This window comes from Oncorhynchus keta, chromosome 14 (assembly GCF_023373465.1).
Source record: "Oncorhynchus keta strain PuntledgeMale-10-30-2019 chromosome 14, Oket_V2, whole genome shotgun sequence".
Taxonomy (NCBI): domain Eukaryota; kingdom Metazoa; phylum Chordata; class Actinopteri; order Salmoniformes; family Salmonidae; genus Oncorhynchus; species Oncorhynchus keta.
The window spans coordinates 42633928-42658450 of NC_068434.1; the positions used below are offsets into that span (position 1 = coordinate 42633928).

The window sequence follows — 24523 nt, forward strand, 5'->3', positions numbered from 1 at the left end:
TCCTCCTTCAGTCCACCTCTTTCCAATGATTTGGCACAGAATAGAGTTTATATTTCACCATGTGCCACAGAAAACACTGTCCATCCCCCAAAACAATAAACCATCTCAAGCAAAGTCAGAAGCAGCCCCACTGGGCACAGCTGGTTGAATCAACGTAGCTCCATGTAATTTCAATGAAATCACATTGAACCAACGTGGAATAGACGTTGAATTGACGTCCGTGCCCAGTGGGAGGCAGCATCTGCGCAGTTAAGTAACTTCCTTAGACAAAATATGTATTTGAGTTCAGATGCTCTCTGTCCAGATTCCTTTCTTGTCCTTAGTTGAAAGATTGTTCAGTGCTGAATTAGCTCTCCGACAGGGTCTAGTCCAGTAAAAAGCTCCTCATCGTCATCACACCATGATGGGGAGGAAGTGTGTGGCCGTATTCCTCCTCCGTGTTTTCTTCCCTCTCAGTGGCCTCCCGTGGACACTCAGGCCCACAAACATCTGTCTCTTCTTGTTCCTCCACTCGGCTGAGGCGTAGGTGTTATAGCCGTTCTCTTCAATACGTTCCTTCAGTGTGCAGTCAATGCCAAACTCTTTCTGGAAGAACAAGGGACATTATTGGGTTACATTCACATATGTGTATTTGGATACTGACTGAATCCATGTTATACTGATTCAACCATTTCCATTTTTGAAGTGCATACACTGGCAAAGGATGTAAAAATACTGCCACTATAGTTCATCCAGTGGTGTACGGTTCATACAAGAGTTTAAATCCAAATCCAAATATTTCCCGGTGTTTATTCAACCTAATTCATTCTAATTAGCTAACTGATATCCCACTGGGTACATAACGTAATTCCGACGTGGAGAATTGGGTAATATTTGATTGATAGATTGATCAATTATATTACAACCTATTTTCAGCCACTCAAAAAGACAGTCAAACGTTTGTTTTAATTCCCAATGTGTTGTCGCTATGCTTTCAACAATCTAAAAGCACAACGAAATTCCGATCGAAAATCAATGTCCGATTTTTGTTTTAGTTGTCACCTAAATTTGTCATTACTGCGCGGTCAACCATTTAAAAACACAACAACGTTTAAATGGGAACACAACAACGTTTAAATGGGAATACAACGTTAGATATTTCGTTTATTTGTACAAATTAATGTGTCAACATTGTGCTTCATCTAATAGCGCAACCAAGTGACCTGGATTGCAATTGAGATTACTTAAATATATAGTGCAAGTGGTCAACGGAGATTCTACGCATATTATTATATCAATTTTGAAAGTCTCTACAGACCTGTGACATTTGCGCGCTATCTTGAACATGCCGCTTTCTATGATTACATAAAAAGACATGTATTGTTACAGTAACCTTAGAATGTGGCATGGGATGTGTTGAATAAATACGTTTACATTATTGTATTACAAAAGTAATATTGAATTGTGTTTGGTTAACCATGCAACCAAATATCAACGTTTAAAGGAGATGTATCTACTGCTTGGGTAGTCCCATCTGAGCAACGGGCTTAGTCCTATTCTTTAACTTTCATTTTTGGTTGAGATTGAGACCTGAATCCAACATATGCTTGTTTAACTGGTCAACAAGTTAATACAGTATTTACTTTTGAATGTCAAAAGTGATACTTTTTAGTCAAAACTGTTCGCTGCTCTGGCCCCCCAATGGTGGAACAAACTCCCCCGCGACGCCAGGACAGCGGAGTCAATCACCACCTTCCGGAGACACCTGAAACCCCACCTCTTTAAGGAATACCTAGGATAGGATAAAGTAATCCTCCCCCCCCTTAAAAGATTTAGATGCACTATTGTAAAGTGGCTGTTCCACTGGATGTCATAAGGTGAATGCACCAATTTGTAAGTCGCTCTGGATAAGAGCGTCTGCTAAATGACTTAAATGTAAATGTAATACTTGAATTGTGTTTGGTTGTCAACGCAACCAAATAGCAACATTTGAAGGATGTGTGTCCTTGGGTAGTTCTGTCTGTGCCACTGTGTCTGGCTTACTTCCAGTTTGTCTGCACATGAATAATTGAAATAATGGATTAATGTCTCCATTAAAACCAAAAATCTAAGCTAATTAATAGGATTCAATCAAATAAAATCTAACTTTTAAAGGCACTTTAAATACAGTTATATTCTTTAACTTCAATGTTTGGTTTGGATGGAGATGTGAATCCAACATATGTGTTTTACTAACTTGTAGATTACTTTTGAAATCAACCAAAGCTTAAAATCCTAGGCCTAGACCTATAGGTATTGTCTAGTTTTAGGTGAACCCTGGGTTGAATTTAAACCATAGCTATTGATGACTTCCAAAATGCTATATAGGCCTAAATAGCATCATTGATGATACATGATTGAAAATATATGGTTACATCTAATTTGCTCTCTTAAACCTACGCTTGGGAATGACTATGATAGCAACAGTGAATCTATTAAGTGGAGATTTCTCAACAAACATTCTCGCAAAAGCGCATTGGTGATAAATATCAAAGCCAGGCTTGGTTAAAACCCTGGATGGGAGACTAATATATATCAACTACCCAGTAGGATGTGCTGACCAGCATTTTCTTTCTTTCTTATAGTGGATATTGAGTTGAAGATCTGACATTGTTTCAAAGGTACAAATTCAACACATGTTATACAATGCTGGTCAATGTTGAAAATAATCCTGTGGTTGAAATTTCATCTAAAAACAACAGTTGATGGCTATTTTTCAAATCCAATATATTTTCCACATAGTTTCCACGTCACAATACGTTGAAAAATGAAGTTGAAAACAACATTGATTTTGCTCAGTGGGAACCAATTAAACTTAGTCAAGATGTACCAGAGGGGTACATTCAATAGAGATGGTTAATTATTCAAATCAGTGATAAATGTGATGCAATCTAATGTCTGTGTCCCTTAGAACTATAGTCATGACTTGCTGACTTCCAATTTCGTCATTAAATGCTTGTGTACTCTTAGCACTTTTCATAGTTTCCACTGCACCATTGGTTGAACGTGAAAGCAGCGACATAGTTAAACAATCTTGTGATAAAGACGGAAGAATCTAAGGGAATCTCTTTGAGGCTTGTTGAATGAACTCTGACACGGATACTGACCGATCCATACAGCTCTCCCTTGGTGCTGATAGCCAGGTAGTAGTTACTGCCCAGTCCTTTGATAGCCACCACGCCCACATCCACTGATGTGATCTCCAGAATACCTGAGAATAAACACAAAAAAAACACATTTATATAAGCCATTTATAATCACCATGACCACTTGTAGGGGAGGATTTAAGGGACATCAGAGGCAGAGGAAATAGAAGCTAGTGTTCCGAATCTGCTGTAGTCATATACACTGCAGATAAGAGTTTGTAAAACAGTCAGCAGTCTGCCTGCCCCTCCTGATTGAGGAAGACAAAGGCCCAGCCACCAGCTGTGATAAAGGGTAAGTAAGGGTAAGTAATCATTTAGATGCAAGTGGCTGTTCCACTGGTTGTCATAAGGTGTATGCACCAATTTGTAAGTCGCTCTGGATAAGAGCGTCTGCTAAATGACTTAAATGTAATGTAAATGTAAAGGGAAATGGACAGATCTATATGGTCCATGGACAGATATATATGGTCCATGGACAGATCTATATGGTCCATGGACAGATCTATATGGTCCATGGACAGATATATATGGTCCATGGACAGATCTATATGGTCCATGGACAGATCTATATGGTCCATGGACAGATCTATATGGTCCATGGACATATCTATATGGTCCATGGACAGATCTATATGGTCCATGGACAGATCTATATGGTCCATGGACAGATCTATATGGTCCATGGACAGCAGCACAGACTGTCAAGTGAGGTGATAGGAATACATCCATTGTTACCCAAGCCAAGCCCATCAATAATTGACACATTAAATGTTCCGGCTAGAGCCTTTCTTAAGACAATACATTGGCTGGATGGGTTTGAGAAAGCCTCTAGGTGAAATTGTGTGGGTTCATAGCCAACTAGGTGCCAGGTAGCCTAGCAGTTGGAGCATTGGACCAGTAACCAAAAAGTTGTGAGTTCAAATCCTAGAGCCAACTAGGTAAAAAATCTGTCGATCTGCCTTTGAGCAAGGCACCTAACGATGCACTATGTAGAAATCCATTTCCCGGTGGCAAAAAATCCTATAGTTTGCCTAATTTCTGTTTGTGACAAAACAAGCAAGAATAGCGCACATAGAACATATCTACCATTTCTTAGACTGTCTTTCAATGAGAATGACAGAGCTGTAACTCATATTTCTATGTGAATTTTGTTTGGTCTCCCAAAAAGTTACATATTGCAGCTTTAACCCTAATTGCTCCAGGGTCGCATCAATAATGGCAGGGGAAGTGGGATATTCAAAAAACACATTTCAATTTCACACCACACACTTGTACAGGTTGTTCATGTGTGAAAAAGGGCAGATATCAACAGGACAGATATCAGGACAGGTATCAGCACCCCCTATTTCAACTGTTATGCTACTTATGGTGCTCAGTAGATACATAAAATACTCTAGTTAATAGTCATAGAAAATCCTAAAGAATCTCTTCAACTGTAGGGTAGAGTTTTCATCCATTCATCCATCATCCATCCATGATTTCATCCAAATAAGCTTGCTTCATCTACATCTCCTCTACACAAAACAACAGACTTCACCTTAACTCATTTTAATTTTTAAATTTATTTAACCTTTATTTAACTAGGCAAGTCAGTTAAGAACAAATTCTTATTGACAATGACAGCCTACCAAAAGAACTCCAGCAGGGACAGGGGCTGGGATTAACAAATAAAATATAAATATAGGATAAAATACACATCACGACAGGAGAGACAACACAACACTACATAAAGAGAGACCTAAGACAACAACATAGCAAGGCAGCAACACATGACAACCCAGCATGGTAGCAACACAACATAACAACAACATGGTAGCACCACAACATGGTAGCAGCACAAAACATGGTACAAACATTACATTTGGCATAAGGATTATAACAGTTGCAGATTAGATTTATGTGTGAACAGTTTGGCTTGTTTGGTATGTAGGCCATCAATTCACAGTGCAAATATTCTGGTTACCTAAAAGCATTTTACATTACATTTACATTACATTTAAGTCATTTAGCAGACGCTCTTATCCAGAGCGACTTACAAATTGGTGCATTCACCTTATGACATCCAGTGGAACAGCCACTTTACAATAGTGCATCTAAATCTTTTAAGGGGAGGGGGTGAGAAGGATTACTTTATCCTATCCTAGGTATTCCTTAAAGAGGTGGGGTTTCAGGTGTCTCCGGAAGGTGGTGATTGACTCCGCTGTCCTGACGTCGTGGGGGAGTTTGTTCCACCATTGGGGGGCCAGAGCAGCGAACAGTTTTGACTGGGCTGAGCGGGAACTGTACTTCCTCAGTGGTAGGGAGGCGAGCAGGCCAGAGGTGGATGAACGCAGTGCCCTTGTTTGGGTGTAGGGCCTGATCAGAGCCTGGAGGTACTGAGGTGCCGTTCCCCTCACAGCTCCGTAGGCAAGCACCATGGTCTTGTAGCGGATGCGAGCTTCAACTGGAAGCCAGTTGGAAAAAAAAAGCCATTCGAAAAGGTTGAATTATACCCTAGTAACCATAGCATGCTGTTGTTGTAGACAGCTGAGGTTATTAATTGTGCTCGTAGTATCAGAGGTCAGAGAGATATAGCTTCCTAATGTGTCCTTTGACCAGAGAGCCCACTTATCATCCACACACACACACACACACACACACACACACACACACACACACACACACACACACACACACACACACACACACACACATTTATCTAATCTGATGCTGGTGTGTGTTAATGACCCCTCTCTGTTTCCCATGGCACGTTTGATTTCATGCCTCACTCCTTGACTTCTTCTTCCCATTTCCTGTGTGGTGTTGTTATCCTATCTTGCAATACACACACGCACGCACACACACACACACGTCTGGTAGGCTCGTGTCACTGGGCAGCTCTCGGCTGTGCTTCCCTATGTAGTCTGTAATGGATTGCAAGCCCTGCCACATCCGACAAGCGTCGGAGCCGGTGTAGTACGATTTTTTATCTTAGTCCTGTATTGACGCTTTGCCTGATTGATGGTTCGTCGGAGGGATTTCTTTTAAGCTTCCGGGTTAGAATCCCACTCCTTGAAAGCGGCAGCTCTAGCCTTTGGCTCAGTGAGGATGTTGCCTGCAATCCATGGCTTCTGGTTGTGGTATGTACGTACAGTTACTGTGGGGACGACATCATCGATGAACTTATTGATGAAGCCAATGACTGATGTGGAGTCCCGGAACATATTCTAGTCTGTGCTAGCAAAACAGTCCTGTAGCTTAGCATCTGCTTCAACTGAAAACTTTTTATTTGACCGAGTCACTGTTGCTTCCTGCTTTTATTTTTTCTTGTAAGCAGGAATCAGGATAGATTTATGGTCAGATTTGCCAAATGGAGGGCGAAGGAGATCTTTGTACGCTTCTCTGTGTGTGGAGTAAAGGTGGTCATTTTTGTGACATTGTCAGCGAGGATGGTTGGCTGACAAGTTTGAAATGATATACGTTTGCTAATATGTGTGATTGTTAATGGGACTATTGACAGCGACAACATTCAAAGTAGTAGTCGTTTTTAGGGTTATATCTAAAAAAAAAAATGTGGTGCACTTTAATGTTGTAAACTTATCGTTAAATGTATCGTTACCATGATCAGTCAGTACATTTACAGTGATATGGACTTTTGTCCATATCGCCCAGCTCTACCGTTAGGTGAAGTGGTGGTGGGGACTATGACACAACGGCCATTGAAGATCTGAGAGTTGCTTCTGTAAGGGATCAGGTGTCCGGTATCGTGTGAGGATGTAAGACTATCTAAGGCTGTCTCTGGCCCCTCTGTAAACATGCTAGGGATGAAAGAAGAAAGAACAGAGGAGAACAGAGGCCATGACAGAGAGATGAGGATTAGAAATAACTTAATGACCACTGATCAAAGACACACGCCGGAGGCTGGGGCGAGACGGCTCTTATAAAGTTTGAGCACACACACACATACACACACACACACACACACATACAAAGAGTCTCTCCCCCCACACAAACATAGAGTATACATTGTACACATTGTGTACACACACCCATTCGGATGTAGGATCTTAATTGGATCACTCTTGTTGTTGAGAATTTCCCTGCAGAAAATGCAAACTTGTAGTGTATTCAAGGTTTAAAAAGGCTTTCATGGTTTGTAATTTCCACTTTAAAATGTCATTTTCCCTAACGAAAAATGTCCATTAATTATAATCCACATAATAATTCTCATTTCCTGTTGCTGCAGGATCACTTTCCTGCTGTAGCAAATGGGTTCAAATTAAGACCCACATCTGTATGCGTGAACACACACATGCACATACACACACTCGAGTCTATAGTAGTTCCCACCTGTATCCACTCAGTCTGTGACGATTCATGTCTACTTGCTCACTTAGGAATGATATCCACAATGCCACAAAACAAAGCCACGAGGTCAAATGTGTTCTTCATTTAACATACTACACATCACAACACCCAGCACCAAATGTGACACCTGTGTGTTGTGTTGTGGTGATTCTGATACTGATACACCACACATAAAAACATAGCCCTGGGTCAACCACACATTTCCATCTGTTTATTTAAGGAAATATCTGTTGCATACTGGATTCCTTTTCCTAATGTGTTGCTCATTTGATACGCTCTGTTTGTAGTTACTACAGCAAATGGTGCGTTAGGGTCGAAGGGGTGCAGACAATGCCAAAGTGAATTAAAGGTGGATTTTCCACAGTGGGTTGCCAAGTTCAGATGTGTTTTGCAGTTTGCATTGTTATTCTTGGTAACTGGAAGTTTACTCTTTGAAAAATATGTGTTGTCTGAGAAGAATTTGACAGAGCTTACAGTACAGATACGGTAGACTGCTTGATTTAAGAATGAGGAAAAATATACACAGAGATCTGGAACATTCGAACTGTAATCTCATGTTGAAATATGGGATTGATGGAAACATAAATCAGCTGTTAAGCAGAGGAGGACCACAATGAATGTAATTAGTTTGCTCATATCCTTCCTCTATCCACGTCCATAAACAACTTTACATCTCTATCTCAGTGTCCCTGAGAGTACTGGCTGTGGTTTCCCTTCTGTGGGACACACACACACACACACACACACACACACACACACACACACACACACACACACACACACACACACAGAGAGAGCAAGTGGGGACCATGTCAGGCCAAGTCCGTTGACACCTCAGCACACATGGCCCCTGGCAGAGAGAGAGAGACACACAGACACGTTTGGTGGCCTCCTATATTTGCCTCCTGCGCTCTTGACAGGCTGGGCTCATACTCACACAATCCCAGTTTGGGTGTAATTAGACTAATCCGTCTGCCGCCACACATCTGTTAGTGCCTCAGTTAGCACTGCTAGAGTCCACCATTACTGTTCTCAGTAGCAATGTACAATTCATTAGAAATGCTTTAGGTTGTTCAAATTTGGCGAAATGTAACAATGTATAGCAAATTAGGTTATCGATAAGCACATTTTTTGTTACTCTGCATGCCGGCTAGCTTGTGTCGCTTTATACCCATGTGCTTATTTTAGCAGAGCTCCATATTTCCGGGGTTTCCATTCCAGCCCCGTCTCTCTGTCAGCTCCCAGCAGAATCCCAGCATGATGGAGTGCCATGTGGGACAGTTTTGCACTGGCATCCCTATAAATCTGTGGGAGGTTGGATACAGGCTCTTAAACAGAGCAGGGTCCTCACAGGACCATGGGCAGCCCCCAAAACCACCACCTCTACATCTGTAGAGATCTGTGCTAGCAAGGTTGGTATTTCAAACCCCAAACCAGTTGTTTCCCTTCTATTGCTGCACTGTTGTAACCAGGGTTCAAAGGTCGGGGCTCAGCCTTGCACACAAGCAAACTTGACGCAAACCATATCTCCAAAGAGAAGTAATGAGAATGACTAGTGAGAGAGTGAGGGATGTTTTTTAATTTTTTTTATCAAAACTGGTAACATTGTCTACAGATATGCTTTTGTAGTGCATAAACATAATCATGATTTAACATATCTATGGAAAGATTACCAGACCCTAGCAAGAACAAGCACACAGATTTAGTTTAGGAAATGGCCTTTTCTAGTTTTATTCATACAGTATATCGATCCGATGTTATTATTTTCTATCAACCCGGAGTGTTGAGCTGGGCATTACCACAGAATCAGTGCCAAAAACCTGATCTAGTGCCATTTCAAGGGCCCACAAAGGACATCCTCCCTGGGATCATGTCAAGGACATCCTCCCAGGGATCATGTCTAGCCCCTGGTCCAGAGCAGAAACTAGAGCTGCTCTTCTGTAGTATCCCTTTCCCTGTGAACCTGATCGTGGGCCATATAATCCACACACACTGTCCCCAGTCCCCCCCAGGACACGGCTTTGTGACGGCACCACCGTTGATACTGAACACTCGTAGCTTTGATGTGACCGCAATGACGTTAACCATGTCATTCATGAATTAGTGTCCGCCCAACCCCCCTACCACTGCATTCATACCCATCCCAAAGATAAACTTGGTCACCTTTTGCAAATGCTTAGTAATATATAAGACAGAATATTACTAATATATACTACTAGTACAGTAGTATTGTAGCCTAGAAATGTAAAGAATTGTGATGAGTAATGGTGAGAGATAATTGATAAGTTCAATAGGTTTACACGTACTATAGCGTCAAGTTGAACCCACCAATCATCTTAGTAAAGACATTGCTAGCCTGGCTGTTGTACTATTTCACAACTACCCGAAAGGGGCACATTGAAATTCATTGCATTTTTGCCTCACTGTCAAATAAAGACAGTTTAAAGTCTATAAATGCATTTATATAAAAGGGTCGAGTCTATAAAGACATTTCTGTCATATTCTTGCCAAAACAAACACCATTAGTGGCATTTTTTACATCCCTTACTGTTTCCCATAAGTGTCTTTGATTGAATGTGTGGTTAAGAACTCCCAGGAGAAATGTTTGAGTACCATATACAGGGGATGGGGGGGGGGTGGTAGGTGTGGTGGGTGGGTGGGTGGAGGTTGTAGTTTAAGTGGGCACATGTGCGGCTGGTTCCTTGGTTTCTACATCCGAACACACACCCACTTGAGCATGTGAGTGCCAGCACACAGATAGGCTCACACACGTAGCTAATTGGGAAGTGGGTTGACAGAAAGGTTTATTTTTTTCTTCTCTCCAAGTGATCACTGAGAACACTAAATCAAAAGAGCTGCAGTGAAGACGGCAACGATCTGTTTAGACGCGTTACTAGTCATGCCACACAGTTTACAATAGGATATTCAAGGCACAAAAATTTGGCGCGAGTAAAAAAAACATCCCCATTTATGTTACGGGCACCTGTGTAAATGTATCCGATCACAATCACATTATACTGCATTGATCATAAACCAGACGGTAATCAGCATTATGTAGCAGACTGGCTTGTGTGTGTTAGAGTCTCAGAGCATGGTAGTGATTGACGTTTCCTCTCCTTCCCCCAGTCCTGCTCCTGTCTAGTTGTTATCAGGGCTATTTACCCTGGGCAGTGAATAATGACAGATAACAGGTTGGTAATCTATTCCTCCCTTGTCCTGTTTTAGACATCTGAGATCTACCATCATTGTGCTGAATGTTTGGAGAGGCCAGATATCACATGGATGTTTGCTAGAGATGGAAAAAAGGAGCTTCTAATCAGGAATGTGAACGAAACTAAAAGGTTTAACGTCTGTGAACTGCCAGGAGACAAATCTTGCCATTTTGATTCAACATACAGTATTTGAAATGATCAATGCAAAAAAAAACAGTTATTCATTAAAGTTATTCAACTCAAGTCAATCATTTGAATTGGTTTCCTTTTTTCCCCTGTAATTTGTATGATATTCTGTAGTGAAGACCGTGCCAGGTTTGAGAAAGCCTGAACAACACAATGGTTCATTTTTAATACACTATGGTTGAACCTGTGTTTCCCCTTCTTTCACTTTCCTACAAATTGAAAAACATACTCTTGTGATTACTTACTGAGTGGGTCATCTTTGCTCTTGGTCCCGTTGACTCTGCCATACTTATCGATCCGCAGGAAGAACTTCTGGAAGGAGAAGAGCTTTCTCCGCCGCACATCTCCCTGCAGGTGGTTGTAGCTGCGTACATGCCTCCCAAGTGGACCCCCTGTTCTTCCTAAGGGATCCCCAGTCTGCCCAGTTCCTCCAATCCTGGACCCAGCCAGGGAACTGTTCACCGGGGCACTAAGAGTGCTGTTGGGGCTGTGGGGCTGGCTCCTGCCTTTGTAGAGAGGTTGATGACAGACAACCAAAGGGACAGAAAGGGAGAGCAGCAGTGCTAGCAGCAGAGACAGTGACAGGCTGGAAAAGGAGGACCCAGAGATGGAGCTGGAGCCAGACCTTAGCCCAGACCCAGACCTAAACCTGGACCCAGAGCCAGACCTAAACCAAGACCCAGAGGTGGACCAGGCAGAGGCAGCCTTACTCCCTCCAGCAGCCCATGTGCTCATGGTAGAGTGGTTTGGGGAGGACTGGAATCAGCCTCACAGCCTGGGACATGCTGCTGGGGACAGGGGAGGCTAGGAGGGCAGGGAGGGGAGCCCTCCTGGGAAATGGGGCTATCTGATACCTTTTCTACCAGGTCTCTACGCAAAAAGAGATGTCCTTCTGTTCCTCCTGTTTTTTTGGTAGCTAGAGCAGTTACTGTACTGAAAGTCAATGAATTCCAATGACCAATCTGAGAGTCCTCTCTTTCACATTTCTTCCCATACAGATGTCCAGGTAGATAAATAAAAACACCCACCGTATTTTTTTACCAGTGCATATACTGTCAGTGAATTGCAATGACAAATCAAGCAGACGTCCTATGTCCCGCTGAGTTTAATTCCAAACCAGAGTTCCTCAGATGATTACTCCAAATAATGAAAGGTCCACTGATGTAGGACCGCTCTGCTATAACACTTTCTCCAGGTCCATCCCTCAAGTCTCAAACATTCAACAGCTCATTGCTGCCAGATACCCTCCACAGATTTCCAGATTTCACAAAGAAGGTCAAATACATTTGAGTGTGAAATCCTCCGCTGCTCTCTCCTCTCTTTCTCTCTCCATGGATGAGTGTGGAGTGGACTCGCTCTCTCTCCCGCTCTCTACAGTGGCTCCACCTTCACCGAGGTGACAGGCTGAGGAGGGGTGTGTGTGTGTTAAAGATGTTTTGCTCCCCTTGCTGGGTTTGACGTGACATGGTCTCAGGGTAATTTGTATTTTTCAGGAAGTAAATCTGTGACACAACTTTTAGTATGATACGTAACGCTAGGTTACAAAGTGAATGGGATAGCAGTCATACAATAACATACGAATTATAGGACTTATAGTATCATACGTCTTACTCGGTCGAACAATAGCATACAAATTGGATGGCATAACTTATTATACATCTTGGATGACGTGTAGTATTATACGTCTTTCTCTGAAACCAGGTTGCTTGTTGCCTCATAACAACAAATAAGAATTACTGGGAGAATTGGTGGTTAGGAGAACTAACAAAAATGTTACGATAATTTACGTGAAAGGTTAGGGGAACTAAAACAACAAAGGTTAGGTGAATTTACATAGCAGGTTAGGTGAATTGTCATGGATTACAACCACCCCGACCAACCTCCTTGCTTTCATTTCTGTCTAAAGTAACTACACTATTTGTAAGTATCATAAGTCTTGGAAGTGCTCCATTTCCTTTTCTTTTTTCGTATGGCTCTGAGGCCAGGCTGGATAGGAGGACGCCTGGTCTGACCTCTTTACCTGTCACTGAAAGATGTGTGTTCGTGTTTGTGTATGTGAATATGAGACTCCCAACCTCTCGTTCTCTCTCCCTTCCCCTCCACCTCTCTCATCGCTCCACATCTCTCTCTCTCTCTCTCTCTCTCTAAATTAAATGACTTTCAAAGGGCTTTATGGGCATGCGAAACATATGTTTACATATGTTCTCTTTCTCTCGTGCATTCCCTCCCACTCCACTCCACCTACCGTTCTCTCATTTCCCATCACTCCCTGTAAAATATTGGAGTGGGCTGTGTCAGGGTGATGTGTGTGTGTGTGTGTGTGTGTGTGTGTGTGTGTGTGTGTGTGTGTGTGAGAGAGAGAATAAGGGGCGGAACGACAAGGGTGGTGGTGGGAAAGGAGACCAGGGTAGGATAGGATTTATCTGGGTAGATAACATAGAGGTATGTGTGGTAGTAATAGACCAGTTACATCGGTGTTTCAAACACTTTACTGAGTAGGCTGTTTTAGTGCGCATGGTGTGTGTGTGTGTGTGTGTCTGTGTGTGTGTGTGTGTGTCATTTCTTATCTCTCCTGATAAAACACACTATAAGGTTACCACTGCTGGTTTCAATCCAATTGCTCTAAGAGAATCTGTCAGGCCTCTCTCATCTCACCTACCTTCCTCTGAGAGTCAGGTGTCACATGGCCCACAGCCAAGTAGAAGCTCTTTTACCCCCCTACTCAGAACTGTGTCACGTTGTCAAATGTTCAGTAATTCAATTTAGTTGGAGAATATTACTTAGTCCATTTAACGGTATTCAACTACATTTCCAATCTGTGAATTGGTGGTTTCTGAGACTGTTACTGAAACTGTAAGGAATTAAAGGTAGACTCAGCAAGATGACATCATCATACACAGGGGAGTCATTTCCTACTTAGAGAAAAAAACAAGAATTCAAATCTGTCAAGACTGCCAGTGTTAATTGGTTGGTTGTAAACCATCATCTTGCTGAGTGTAACTGTAAATTATACTTCTGAAACCACCTTTATGTCCTTGACTCCTCCTCTCATCCCTTTAGAAGTTGATGCCATGTCTTGCCTTCTGCTTTCTCTCCTGAAGTCCCTACGGTTTTCTTAGTGGCTGCTTTAATGTCTGTCTGACATGCTGCCAGAGCATTGGTCAGGTCCTAAGTCTGGTCTTAAGCTAGCCATCTGTGTTCATCAGGTACCCCACAAACAAGATCTTATCAGTAGACTACTTCCTTTGTTGTCTACCTTCCCACCATGATAGCCGGAATCAGCACTTAAAGGAAACAGAGCTGGGAGGAGCAGGGAATAAGTTGGTATTGATTATTGAGCGAATTATAATGAACATCCATACGATTCCCATGGAATTTACATAACTGCATTTATTTCTTAACCGCACCGCATTTGAGGCCCTTCCTTACACTGTATGTTCTGATCAGTGGTATAAAGTACTGAAGTAAAAATACTTTAAGTACTACTTAAGTTGTTTTGTGGGGTATCTGTACGTTACTTTACTATTTATATTTCTCGCAACTTTTACTTTTTTAAATTTTTATTTCACCTTTATTTCACCAGGTAGGCTAGTTGAGAACAAGTTCTCATTTGCAACTGCGACCTGGCCAAGATAAAGCATAGCAGTGTGAACAGACAACACAGAGTTACACATGGAGGAAACAATTAACAAGTCAATAACACAGTAGAAAAAATGGGCAGTCTATATACAATGTGTGCAAAAGGCATGAGGAGGTAGGCGAATAATACAATTTTGCAGATTAACACTGGAGTGATAAATGATCAGATGGTCATGTACAGGTAGAGATATTGGTGTGCAAAAGAGCAGAATAGTAAATAAATAAAAAAACAGTATAAAAACAATATGGGAATGAGGTAGGTGAAAATGGGTGGGCTATTTACCTATAGACTATGTACAGCTGCAGCGATCGGTTAGCTGCTCGGATAGCTGATGTTTGAAGTTGGTGAGGAGATAAAAGTCTCCAACTTCAGCGATTTTTGCAATTCGTTCCAGTCACAGGCAGCAGAGTACTGGAACGAAAGGCGGCCAAATGAGGTGTTGGCTTTAGGGATGATCAGTGAGATACACCTGCTGGAGCGCGTGCTACGGATGGGAGTTGCCATCGTGACCAGTGAACTGAGATAAGGCGGAGCTTTACCTAGCATGGACTTGTAGATGACCTGGAGCCAGTGGGTCTGGCGACGAATATGTAGTGAGGGCCAGCCGACTAGAGCATACAAGTCGCAGTGGTGGGTGGTATAAGGTGCTTTAGTGACAAAACGGATGGCACTGTGATAGACTGCATCCAGTTTGCTGAGTAGAGTGTTGGAAGCCATTTTGTAGATGACATCGCCGAAGTCGAGGATCGGTAGGATAGTCAGTTTTACTAGGGTAAGCTTGGCAGCGTGAGTGAAGGAGGCTTTGTTGCGGAATAGAAAGCCGACTCTTGATTTGATTTTTGATTGGAGATGTTTGATGTGAGTCTGGAAGGAGAGTTTGCAGTCTAGCCAGACACCTAGGTACTTATAGATGTCCACATATTCAAGGTCGGAACCATCCAGGGTGGTGATGCTAGTCGGGCATGCGGGTGCAGGCAGCAATCGGTTGAAAAGCATGCATTTGGTTTTACTCGCGTTTAAGAGCAGTTGGAGGCCACGGAAGGAGTGCTGTATGGCATTGAAGCTCGTTTGGAGGTTAGATAGCACAGTGTCCAATGACGGGCCGAAAGTATATAGAATGGTGTCGTCTGCGTAGAGGTGGATCAGGGAATCGCCCGCAGCAAGAGCAACATCATTGATATATACAGAGAAAAGAGTCGGCCTGAGAATTGAACCCCGTGGCACCCCCATAGAGACTGCCAGAGGACCGGACAGCATGCCCTCCGATTTGACACACTGACCTCTGTCTGCAAAGTAATTGGTGAACCAGGCAAGGCAGTCATCCGAAAAACCGAGGCTGTTGAGTCTGCCGATAAGAATATGGTGATTGACAGAGTCGAAAGCCTTGGCGAGGTCGATGAAGACTGCTGCACAGTACTGTCTTTTATCGATGGCGGTTATGATATCGTTTAGTACCTTGAGTGTGGCTGAGGTGCACCCGTGACCGGCTCGGAAACCAGATTGCACAGCGGAGAAGGTACGGTGGGATTCGAGATGGTCAGTGACCTGTTTGTTGACTTGGCTTTCGAAGACCTTAGATAGGCAGGGCAGGATGGATATAGGTCTATAACAGTTTGGGTCCAGGGTGTCTCCCCCTTTGAAGAGTGGGATGACTGCGGCAGCTTTCCAATCCTTGGGGATCTCAGGCGATATGAAAGAGAGGTTGAACAGGCTGGTAATAGGGGTTGCAACAATGGCGGCAGATAGTTTCAGAAATAGCGGGTCCAGATTGTCAAGCCCAGCTGATTTGTACGGGTCCAGGTTTTGCAGCTCTTTCAGAACATCTGCTATCTGGATTTGGGTAAAGGAGAACCTGGAGTGGCTTGGGTGAGGAGCTACGGGGGGGGCGGAGCTGTTGGCCGAGGTTGGAGTAGCCAGGCGGAAGGCATGGCCAGCCGTTGAGAAGTGCTTATTGAAGTTTTCGATAATCATGGATTTATCGGTGGAGACCGTGTTTCCTAGCCTCAGTGCAGTGTGCAGCTGGGAGGAGGTGCTCTTGTTCTCCATGGACTTCACAGTGTCCCAGAACTTTTTGGAGTTGGAGCTACAGGATGCAAACTTCTGCCTGAAGAAGCGGGCCTTAGCTTTCCTGACTGACTGCGTGTATTGGTTCCTGACTTCCCTGAACAGTTGCATATCACGGGGGCTATTCGATGCTATTGCAGTCCGCCACAGGATGTTTTTGTGCTGGTCGAGGGCAGTCAGGTCTGGAGTGAACCAAGGGCTGTATCTGTTCTTGGTTCTGCATTTTTTGAACGGAGCATGCTTATCTAAAATGGTGAGGAAGTTACTTTTAAAGAATGACCATGCATCCTCAACTGACGGGATGAGGTCGATGTCCTTCCAGGATACCCAGGCCAGGTCGATTAGAAAGGCCTGCTCACAGAAGTGTTTTAGGGAGCGTTTGACAGTGATGAGGGGTGGTCGTTTGACTGCGGCTCCGTGGCGGATACAGGCAATGAGGCAGTGATCGCTGAGATCCTGGTTGAAGACAGCGGAGGTATATTTGGAGGGCCAGTTGGTCAGGATGACGTCTATGAGGGTGCCCTTGTTTACAGAGTTAGGGTTGTATCTGGTGGGTTCCTTGATGATTTGAGTGAGATTGAGGGCATCTAGCTTAGATTGTAGGACTGCCGGGGTGTTAAGCATATCCCAGTTTAGGTCACCTAACAGAACAAACTCTGAAGCTAGATGGGGGGCGATCAATTCACAAATGGTGTCCAGGGCACAGCTGGGAGCTGAGGGTGGTCGGTAGCAGGCGGCAACAGTGAGAGACTTGTTTCTGGAGAGAGTAATTTTCAAAATTAGTAGTTCAAACTGTTTGGGTATGGACCTGGAAAGTATGACATTACTTTGCAGGCTATCTCTGCAGTAGACTGCGACTCCGCCCCCTTTGGCAGTTCTATCTTGACGGAAGATGTTATAGTTGGGTATGGAAATCTCTGAATTTTTGGTGGCCTTCCTGAGCCAGGATTCAGACACGGCAAGGACATCAGGGTTAGCAGAGTGTGCTAAAGCAGTGAGTAAAACAAACTTAGGGAGGAGGCTTCTGATGTTGACATGCATAAAACCAAGGCTTTTCGATCACAGAAGTCAACAAATGAGGGTACCTGGGGACATGCAGGGCCTGGGTTTACCTCCACATCACCCGCGGAACAGAGAAGGAGTAGTATGAGGGTGCGGCTAAAGGCTATCAAAACTGGTCGCCTAGAGCGTTGGGGGGCAGAGGATAAGAGGAGCAGGTTTCTGGGCATGGTAGAATATATTCAGGGCATAATGCGCAGACAGGGGTATGGTGGGGTGCGGGTACATCGGAGGTAAGCCCAGGCACTGGGTGATGATGAGAGAGGTTGTATCTCTGGACATGCTGGTTGTAATGGGTGAGGTCACCGCATGTGTGGGAGGTGGGACAAAGGAGGTAACAGGGGTATGCAGAGTGGATCTAGGGGCTCCATTGTGAACTAAAACAATGATAACTAACCTGAACAACAGTATACAAGGCATATTGACATTTGAGAGAGACATACAGCGAGGCATACAGTAATCACAGGTGTTGAATTGGGAAAGCTAGCTAAAAACAGTAGGCGAGGCTAATCAGCTAGCATAACAAACAGCAGGTAAAATGGCGTTGACTAGGCAACTGGGCCGACAGATAAACAAACAAGCAGAATGGAGTACCGTGATTAATGGACAGTCCAGCGTGCGTCAGCTATGTAGCCAAGAGATCAGTGTCCAGGGGGCAGTGGTGGATGGGGGCAGGGAAGCTGGACTGGCGAGTGTTATCCAGGTTTTAAAAAAACTAACAATGACTAAATAGCTTGTAGCTTGTTAGCTGGTTAGCGTCTGGAGGTTCTTGAGTGTGTCATAAAAATAAAATAAAAATTAAAAGTAATAGCGATTCCGTATCACAGTGGGTGAGGCAGGTTTCCGGAAGGTATAAACAAAATAAAAATAAAAAAGAGATAGAAAGTAAATGGGTTCAGAGTGTTTGGGATGCGGTGATTCAGATGGTTAGCAGGCCTGTGCTAACAAGCTAACAGTTCGTAGGCCCGGGCTAGACAAGCTAGCCGTTAGCAGGCCGAATTAGCAAGCAGGGAGATAGCGAGGGCTAGAGAGTTAACCTTTGGGGGACGTTGCGACGGGGTGAGTCTGTACTCCATACATTTGCCCTGACACCCAAAAGTAGGTGGGGCAAAAAAGTATTTAGTTAGCCACCAATTGTGCATGTTCTCCCACTTAAAAAGATGAGAGAGGCCTGTAATTGTCATCATAGGTACACTTCAACTATGACAGACAAAATGAGAAAAAAAATCCAGAAAATCACATTGTAGGATTTTTCATGAATTTATTTGCAAATTATGGTGGAAAATAAGTATTTGGTCAATAACAAAAGTTTATCTCAATACTTTGTTATACACCCTTTGTTGGCAATGACAGAGGTCAAGCGTTTTCTGTAAGTCTTCACAAGGTTTCCACACACTGTTGCTGGTTTTTGGCCCATTCCTCCATGCAGATCTCCTCTAAAGCAGTGATGTTTTGGGGCTGTTGCTGGGCAACACGGACTTTCAACTCCCTCCAAAGATTTTCTATGGGGTTGAGATCTGGAGACTTGTTTGGGATCATTGTCATGCTGAAAGACCCAGCCACATTTCATCTTCAATGCCCTTGCTGATGGAAGGAGGTTTTCACTCAAAATCTCACGATACATGGCCCCATTCATTCTTTCCTTTACACGGATCAGTCGTCCTGGTCCCTTTGCAGAAAAACAGCCCCAAAGCATGATGTTTCCACCCCCATGCTTCACAGTAGGTATGGTGTTCTTTGGATGCAACTCAGCATTCTTTGTCCTCCAAACACGACGAGTTGAGTTTTTACCAAAAAGTTATATTTTGGGAGAATGTCATATGGTCATATGAAACCAATCTTCTTCTGGATCATCCAAATGCTCTCTAGCAAACTTCAGACGGGCCTGTATATGTACTGGCTTAAGCAGGGGGACACGTCTGGCACTGCAGGATTTGAGTCCCTGGCGGCGTAGTGTGTTACTGATGGTAGGCTTTGTTACTTTGGTCCCAGCTCTCTGCAGGTCATTCACTAGGTCCCCCCGTGTGGTTCTGGGATTTTTGCTCACCGTTCTTGTGGTCATTTTGACCCCACGGGGTGAGATCTTGCGTAGAGCCCCAGATCGAGGGAGATTATCAGTGGTTTTGTATGTCTTCCATTTCCTAATATTTTCTTCCACAGTTGATTTCTTCAAACCAAGCTGCTTACCTATTGCAGATTCAGTCTTCTCAGCCTGGTGCAGGTCTACAATTTTGTTTCTAGTGTCCTTTGACAGCTCTTTGGTCTTGGCCATAGTAGAGTTTGGAGTGTGACTGTTTGAGGTTGTGGACAGGTGTATTTTATACTGATAACAAGTTCAAACAGGTGCCATTAATACAGGTAACAAGTGGAGGACAGAAGAGCCTCTTAAAGAAGAAGTTACAGGTCTGCGAGAGACAGAAATCTTGCTTGTTTGTAGGTGACCAAATACTTATTTTCAACCATAATTTGCAAATTAATGAATAAAAAATCCTAAAATGTGATTTTCTGGATTTTTTTCTCATTTTGTCTGTCATAGTTGAAGTGTACCTATGATGAAAATTACAGGCCTCTCATCTTCTTAAGTGGGAGAACTTGCACAATTGGTGGCTGCCTAAATACTTTTTTGCCCCACTGTACTTGTTGCATTCTGAATGCTTAGCAGGAAAGGAAAATGGTCCAATTCACGCACTTGTCAAGACAACATCCCTGGTCATCCCTACTGCCTCTGGTCTGACGGACTCACTAAACACAAATGCTTAGTTTGTAAATTATGTTTTATTGTTGGAGTGTGCCCCTGGCTATCCGTAAATAAATAAATAAAACAAGAAACTTGTGCGGTCTGGTTTGCTTAATATAAGGAATTTGAAATGATGACACTTGATATTTAAGTATATTTTTTATTTTTATTTTATTTTGATACTTAAGTATATTTAAAACCAATTAACTTAAGTAATTTTTTACTGGGTGACTTCACTTTTACTTGAGTCATTTTCTATAAAGATATCTTTACTTTTACTCAAGTATGACAATTGGGTACTTTTTCCACCACTGGTTCTGATAGTTGTTAAGTATTTTTTTGATTCCTATCAATTGCTAAAGCACAACCTGTGTTCCTCTCATGGAAAATGTGAGAGCCAATATAACATTCTCTCTCTGACAGACTGAATGCCCCATCTATAGTTATCGCCCCATTAGATACAGAAGGTATGTTTTTGAAAACCTTTAACCAGACATCATAATCCCAAATCTCCTCATATACAGTGCATTCAGAAAGTATTCAGACCCCTTGACTTTTTCCACATTTTGTTACGTTACAGCTTTATTCTAAAATGGATGAAAAAAAAATCCTCAGCAATCTACACACAATACCCCATAATGACAAAGTGTAAACAGGTTTTTAGACAATTTTGCAAATGTAATAAAAATAAATACCTTATTTACATAAGTATTCAGACCCTTTTCTATGAGACTCAGGTACATCCTGTCTACATTGATCATCCTTGAGATGTTTCTACAACTTGATTGGAGTCCATATGTGGTAAATTCAATAGATTTGACATGATTTGTAAAAGGCACACACCGGTCTATATAAGGTCCCACAGTTGACAGTGCATGTCAGAGCAAAAACCAAGCCATGAGGACAAGAAAAATGTCCGTAAAGCTCCAAGACAGGATTGTGTCAAGGCACAGATCTGGGGAAGGGTACCAAAACATTTTTGCAGTATTGAAGGACTCCAAGCCAAACTGAGCAATCGGGGGGAAAAGGGCCTTGGTCGGGGAGGTGACCAAGAAACTGATGGTCACCCTGATAGAGGTCTAGAGTTCCTCTGTGGAGATGGGAGGAGCTTCCAAAAGAACAACCATCTCTGCAGCACTCCACCAATCAGGCATTTATGGTAGTGGCCAGACAGAAGCCACTCCTTAGTAAAAGGCACATGACAGCCCGCTTGGAGTTTGCCAAAAGCCACCTAAAGACTCTCAGACCATGAGAAACAAGATTCTCTGGTCTGGTGAAACCAAGATTGAACTCTTTGGCCTGAATGCCAAGCGTCACATCTGGAGGAAACCTGGCACCATCCCTACGGGGAAGCATGGTGGTGGCAGCATCATGCTGTGGGGATGTTTTTTAGCGGCAGGGACTGGAAGTCTAGTCAGGATCGAGGGAAAGATGAACGGAGCAAAGTACAGAGAGATCCTTGATGAGAACCTGCTCCAGAGTGCTCAGAACCTCAGACTGGGTTGAAGGTTTGTCTCTGTGTTTGTCTCTGTGAATGGTTTGTCCTCTGACAAATCAACTGTACATTTCGGTGTTCCTCAAGGTTCTGTTTTAGGACCACTATTGTTTTCACTTTATATTTTACCTCTTGGGGATGTTATTCGAAAACATAATGTAAACTTTCACTGCTATGCGGATGACACCAGCTGTACATTTCAATGAAACATGGTGAAGCCCCAAAATTGCCCTCGCTAGAAGCATGTGTTTCAGACATAAGCAAACTTTCTACTATTAAACTCGGACAAAACAGAGATGCAGGTCCCAAGAAACAAAGAGATCTTCTGTTGAATCTGACAATTAATCTTAATGGTTGTACAGTCGTCTCAAATAAAACTGTGAAGGACAACCCTGATCTCTCTTTGAAGAACATATCAAGACCATTTCGAGGACAGCTTTTTCCATCTACGTAACATTGCAAAAATCAGAAACTTTCTGTCCAAAAATGATGCAGAAAAAATTAATCCATGCTTTTGTCACTTCTAGGTTAGACTACTGCAATGCTCTATTTTCACTGATAAAGCACTAAATAAACTTCAGTTAGTGCTAAATACGGCTGCTAGAATCCTGACTAGAACCAAAAATTTGATCATATTACTCCAGTGCTAGCCTCTCTACACTGGCTTCCTGTCAAAGCAAGGGCTGATTTCAAGGTTTTACTGCTAACCTACAAAGCATTACATGGGCTTGCTCCTACCTACCTCTCTGATTTGGTCCTGACATACCTACACGTACGCTACGGTCACAAGACGCAGGCCTCCTAATTGTCCCTAGAATTTCTAAGCAAACAGCTGAGGCAGGGCTTTCTCCTATAGAGCTCCATTTTTATGGAACGGTCTGCCTACCCATGTCAGAGACGCAAACTCGGTCTCAACCTTTAAGTCTTTACTGAAGACTCATCTCTTCAGTGGGTCATATGATTGAGTGTAGTCTGGCCCAGGAGTGGGAAGGTGAACGGAAAGGCTCTGGAGCAACGAACCGCCCTTGCTGTCTCTGACTGGGATTCTCTGCCTCTAACCCTGTTACGGGGGCTGAGTCACTGGCTTGCTGGGGCTCTCTCGTGCCGTCCCTGGGGGGTGCGTCACCTGGGTGGGTTGATTCACTGTTGTGGTCGGCCTGTCTGGGTTGCCCCCCTTGGGTTGTACCGAGATCTTTGTGGGCTATACGGTCTCAGGATGGTAAGTTGGTGGTTGAAGATATCCCTCTAGTGGTGTGGGGGATGTGCTTTGGCAAAGTGGGTGGGGTTATATCCTTCCTGTTTGGCCCTGTCCGGGGTGTCCTCGGATGGGGCCACAGTGTCTCCTGACCCCTCCTGTCTCAGCCTCCAGTATTTATGCTGCAGTAGTTTATGTGTCGGGGGGCTAGGGTCAGTTTGTTATATCTGGAGTACTTCTCCTGTCCTATTCGGTGTCCTGTGTGAATCTAATGTGCGTTCTCTAATTCTCTCCTTCTCTCTTTCTTTCTCTCTCTCGGAGGACCTGAGCCCTAGGACCATGTCCCAGGACTACCTGACATGAGGACTCCTTGCTGTCCCCAGTCCACCTGGCCATGCAGTTTCAACTGACCTGAGCCCTAGGACCGTGCCCCAGGACTACCTGACATGAAGGCTCCTTGCTGTCCCCAGTCCACCTGACTGTGCTGCTGCTCCAGTTTCAACTGTTCTGCCTTATTATTATTCGACCATGCTGGTCATTTATGAACATTTGAACATCTTGGTCATGTTCTGTTATAATCTCTACCCGGCACAGCCAGAAGAGGACTGGCCACCCCACATAGCCCGGTTCCTCTCTAGGTTTCTTCCTAGGTTTTGGCCTTTCTAGGGAGTTTTTCCTAGCCACCGTGCTTTTACACCTGCATTGTTTGCTGTTTGGGGTTTTAGGCTGGGTTTCTGTACAGCACTTTGAGATATCAGCTGATGTACGAAGGGCTATATAAATAAATTTGATTTGATTTGATTCTTTTAAAACCACAATTAGAATCTCTCCATGGCCTCATAGAGGATCTAGATATTTTTCTATCCTCTCTGGATTAAAACCAAATGATGATAAGTGTACTATTTTACGTATTGGATCACAAAAGAAATGCTAATTAAATGGTCCTGACGGAGATGTGGACATACTCTACAAATCCCCAAAGAAAGATATGATCTCACTCCAATACATTTTTATAGAAAGTTAGTAAAAATAGATAAGCTCTTGCTACCATGGTATGGGAAATACCTGTCTATTTGTGGAAAAATCACCCTGATTAACTCTTTAGTCATATCACAGTTTACCCATTTGCTTATGGTTTTGCTTACACCTGCTTTTTAAATTATATGAATAAAAAATATACCATTTTGTTTGGAACGGCAAACCAGACAAAATTAAAAGGGCCTATTTATATAATGAATATGAATTTCGGAGGGCAGAAATGATTAAATATTAAAGCATTAGACCTCTCACTAAAGGCATCAGTCATACAAAAGTTATAGTTAAATCCAAACTGGTTCTCTAGTAAATTGGTAGGAATGTCTCATCCTATGTTCAAAAATGGCCTTTTTCACTATTCAGATTACACCTGCTCACTTTCAGTTGTT

The 24523-nt window shown here is 43.2% G+C and overlaps 1 protein-coding gene across 1 annotated transcript; it reads right to left on the reverse strand.

Annotated features, from left to right (window-relative positions):
- On the reverse strand, window positions 1–12297 carry LOC118394095 (fibroblast growth factor 10-like). Its single transcript, XM_052461798.1, has 3 exons — window positions 11155–12297; window positions 3126–3229; window positions 1–585 (listed from the first exon to the last, which is right to left on the reverse strand). Exons 1-3 carry the CDS (start codon window positions 11642–11644, stop codon window positions 394–396), a joined length of 786 nt encoding a protein of 261 aa, XP_052317758.1. The 5' UTR covers window positions 11645–12297; the 3' UTR covers window positions 1–393.
- Between the last annotated feature and the right edge of the window lie 12226 nt (window positions 12298–24523).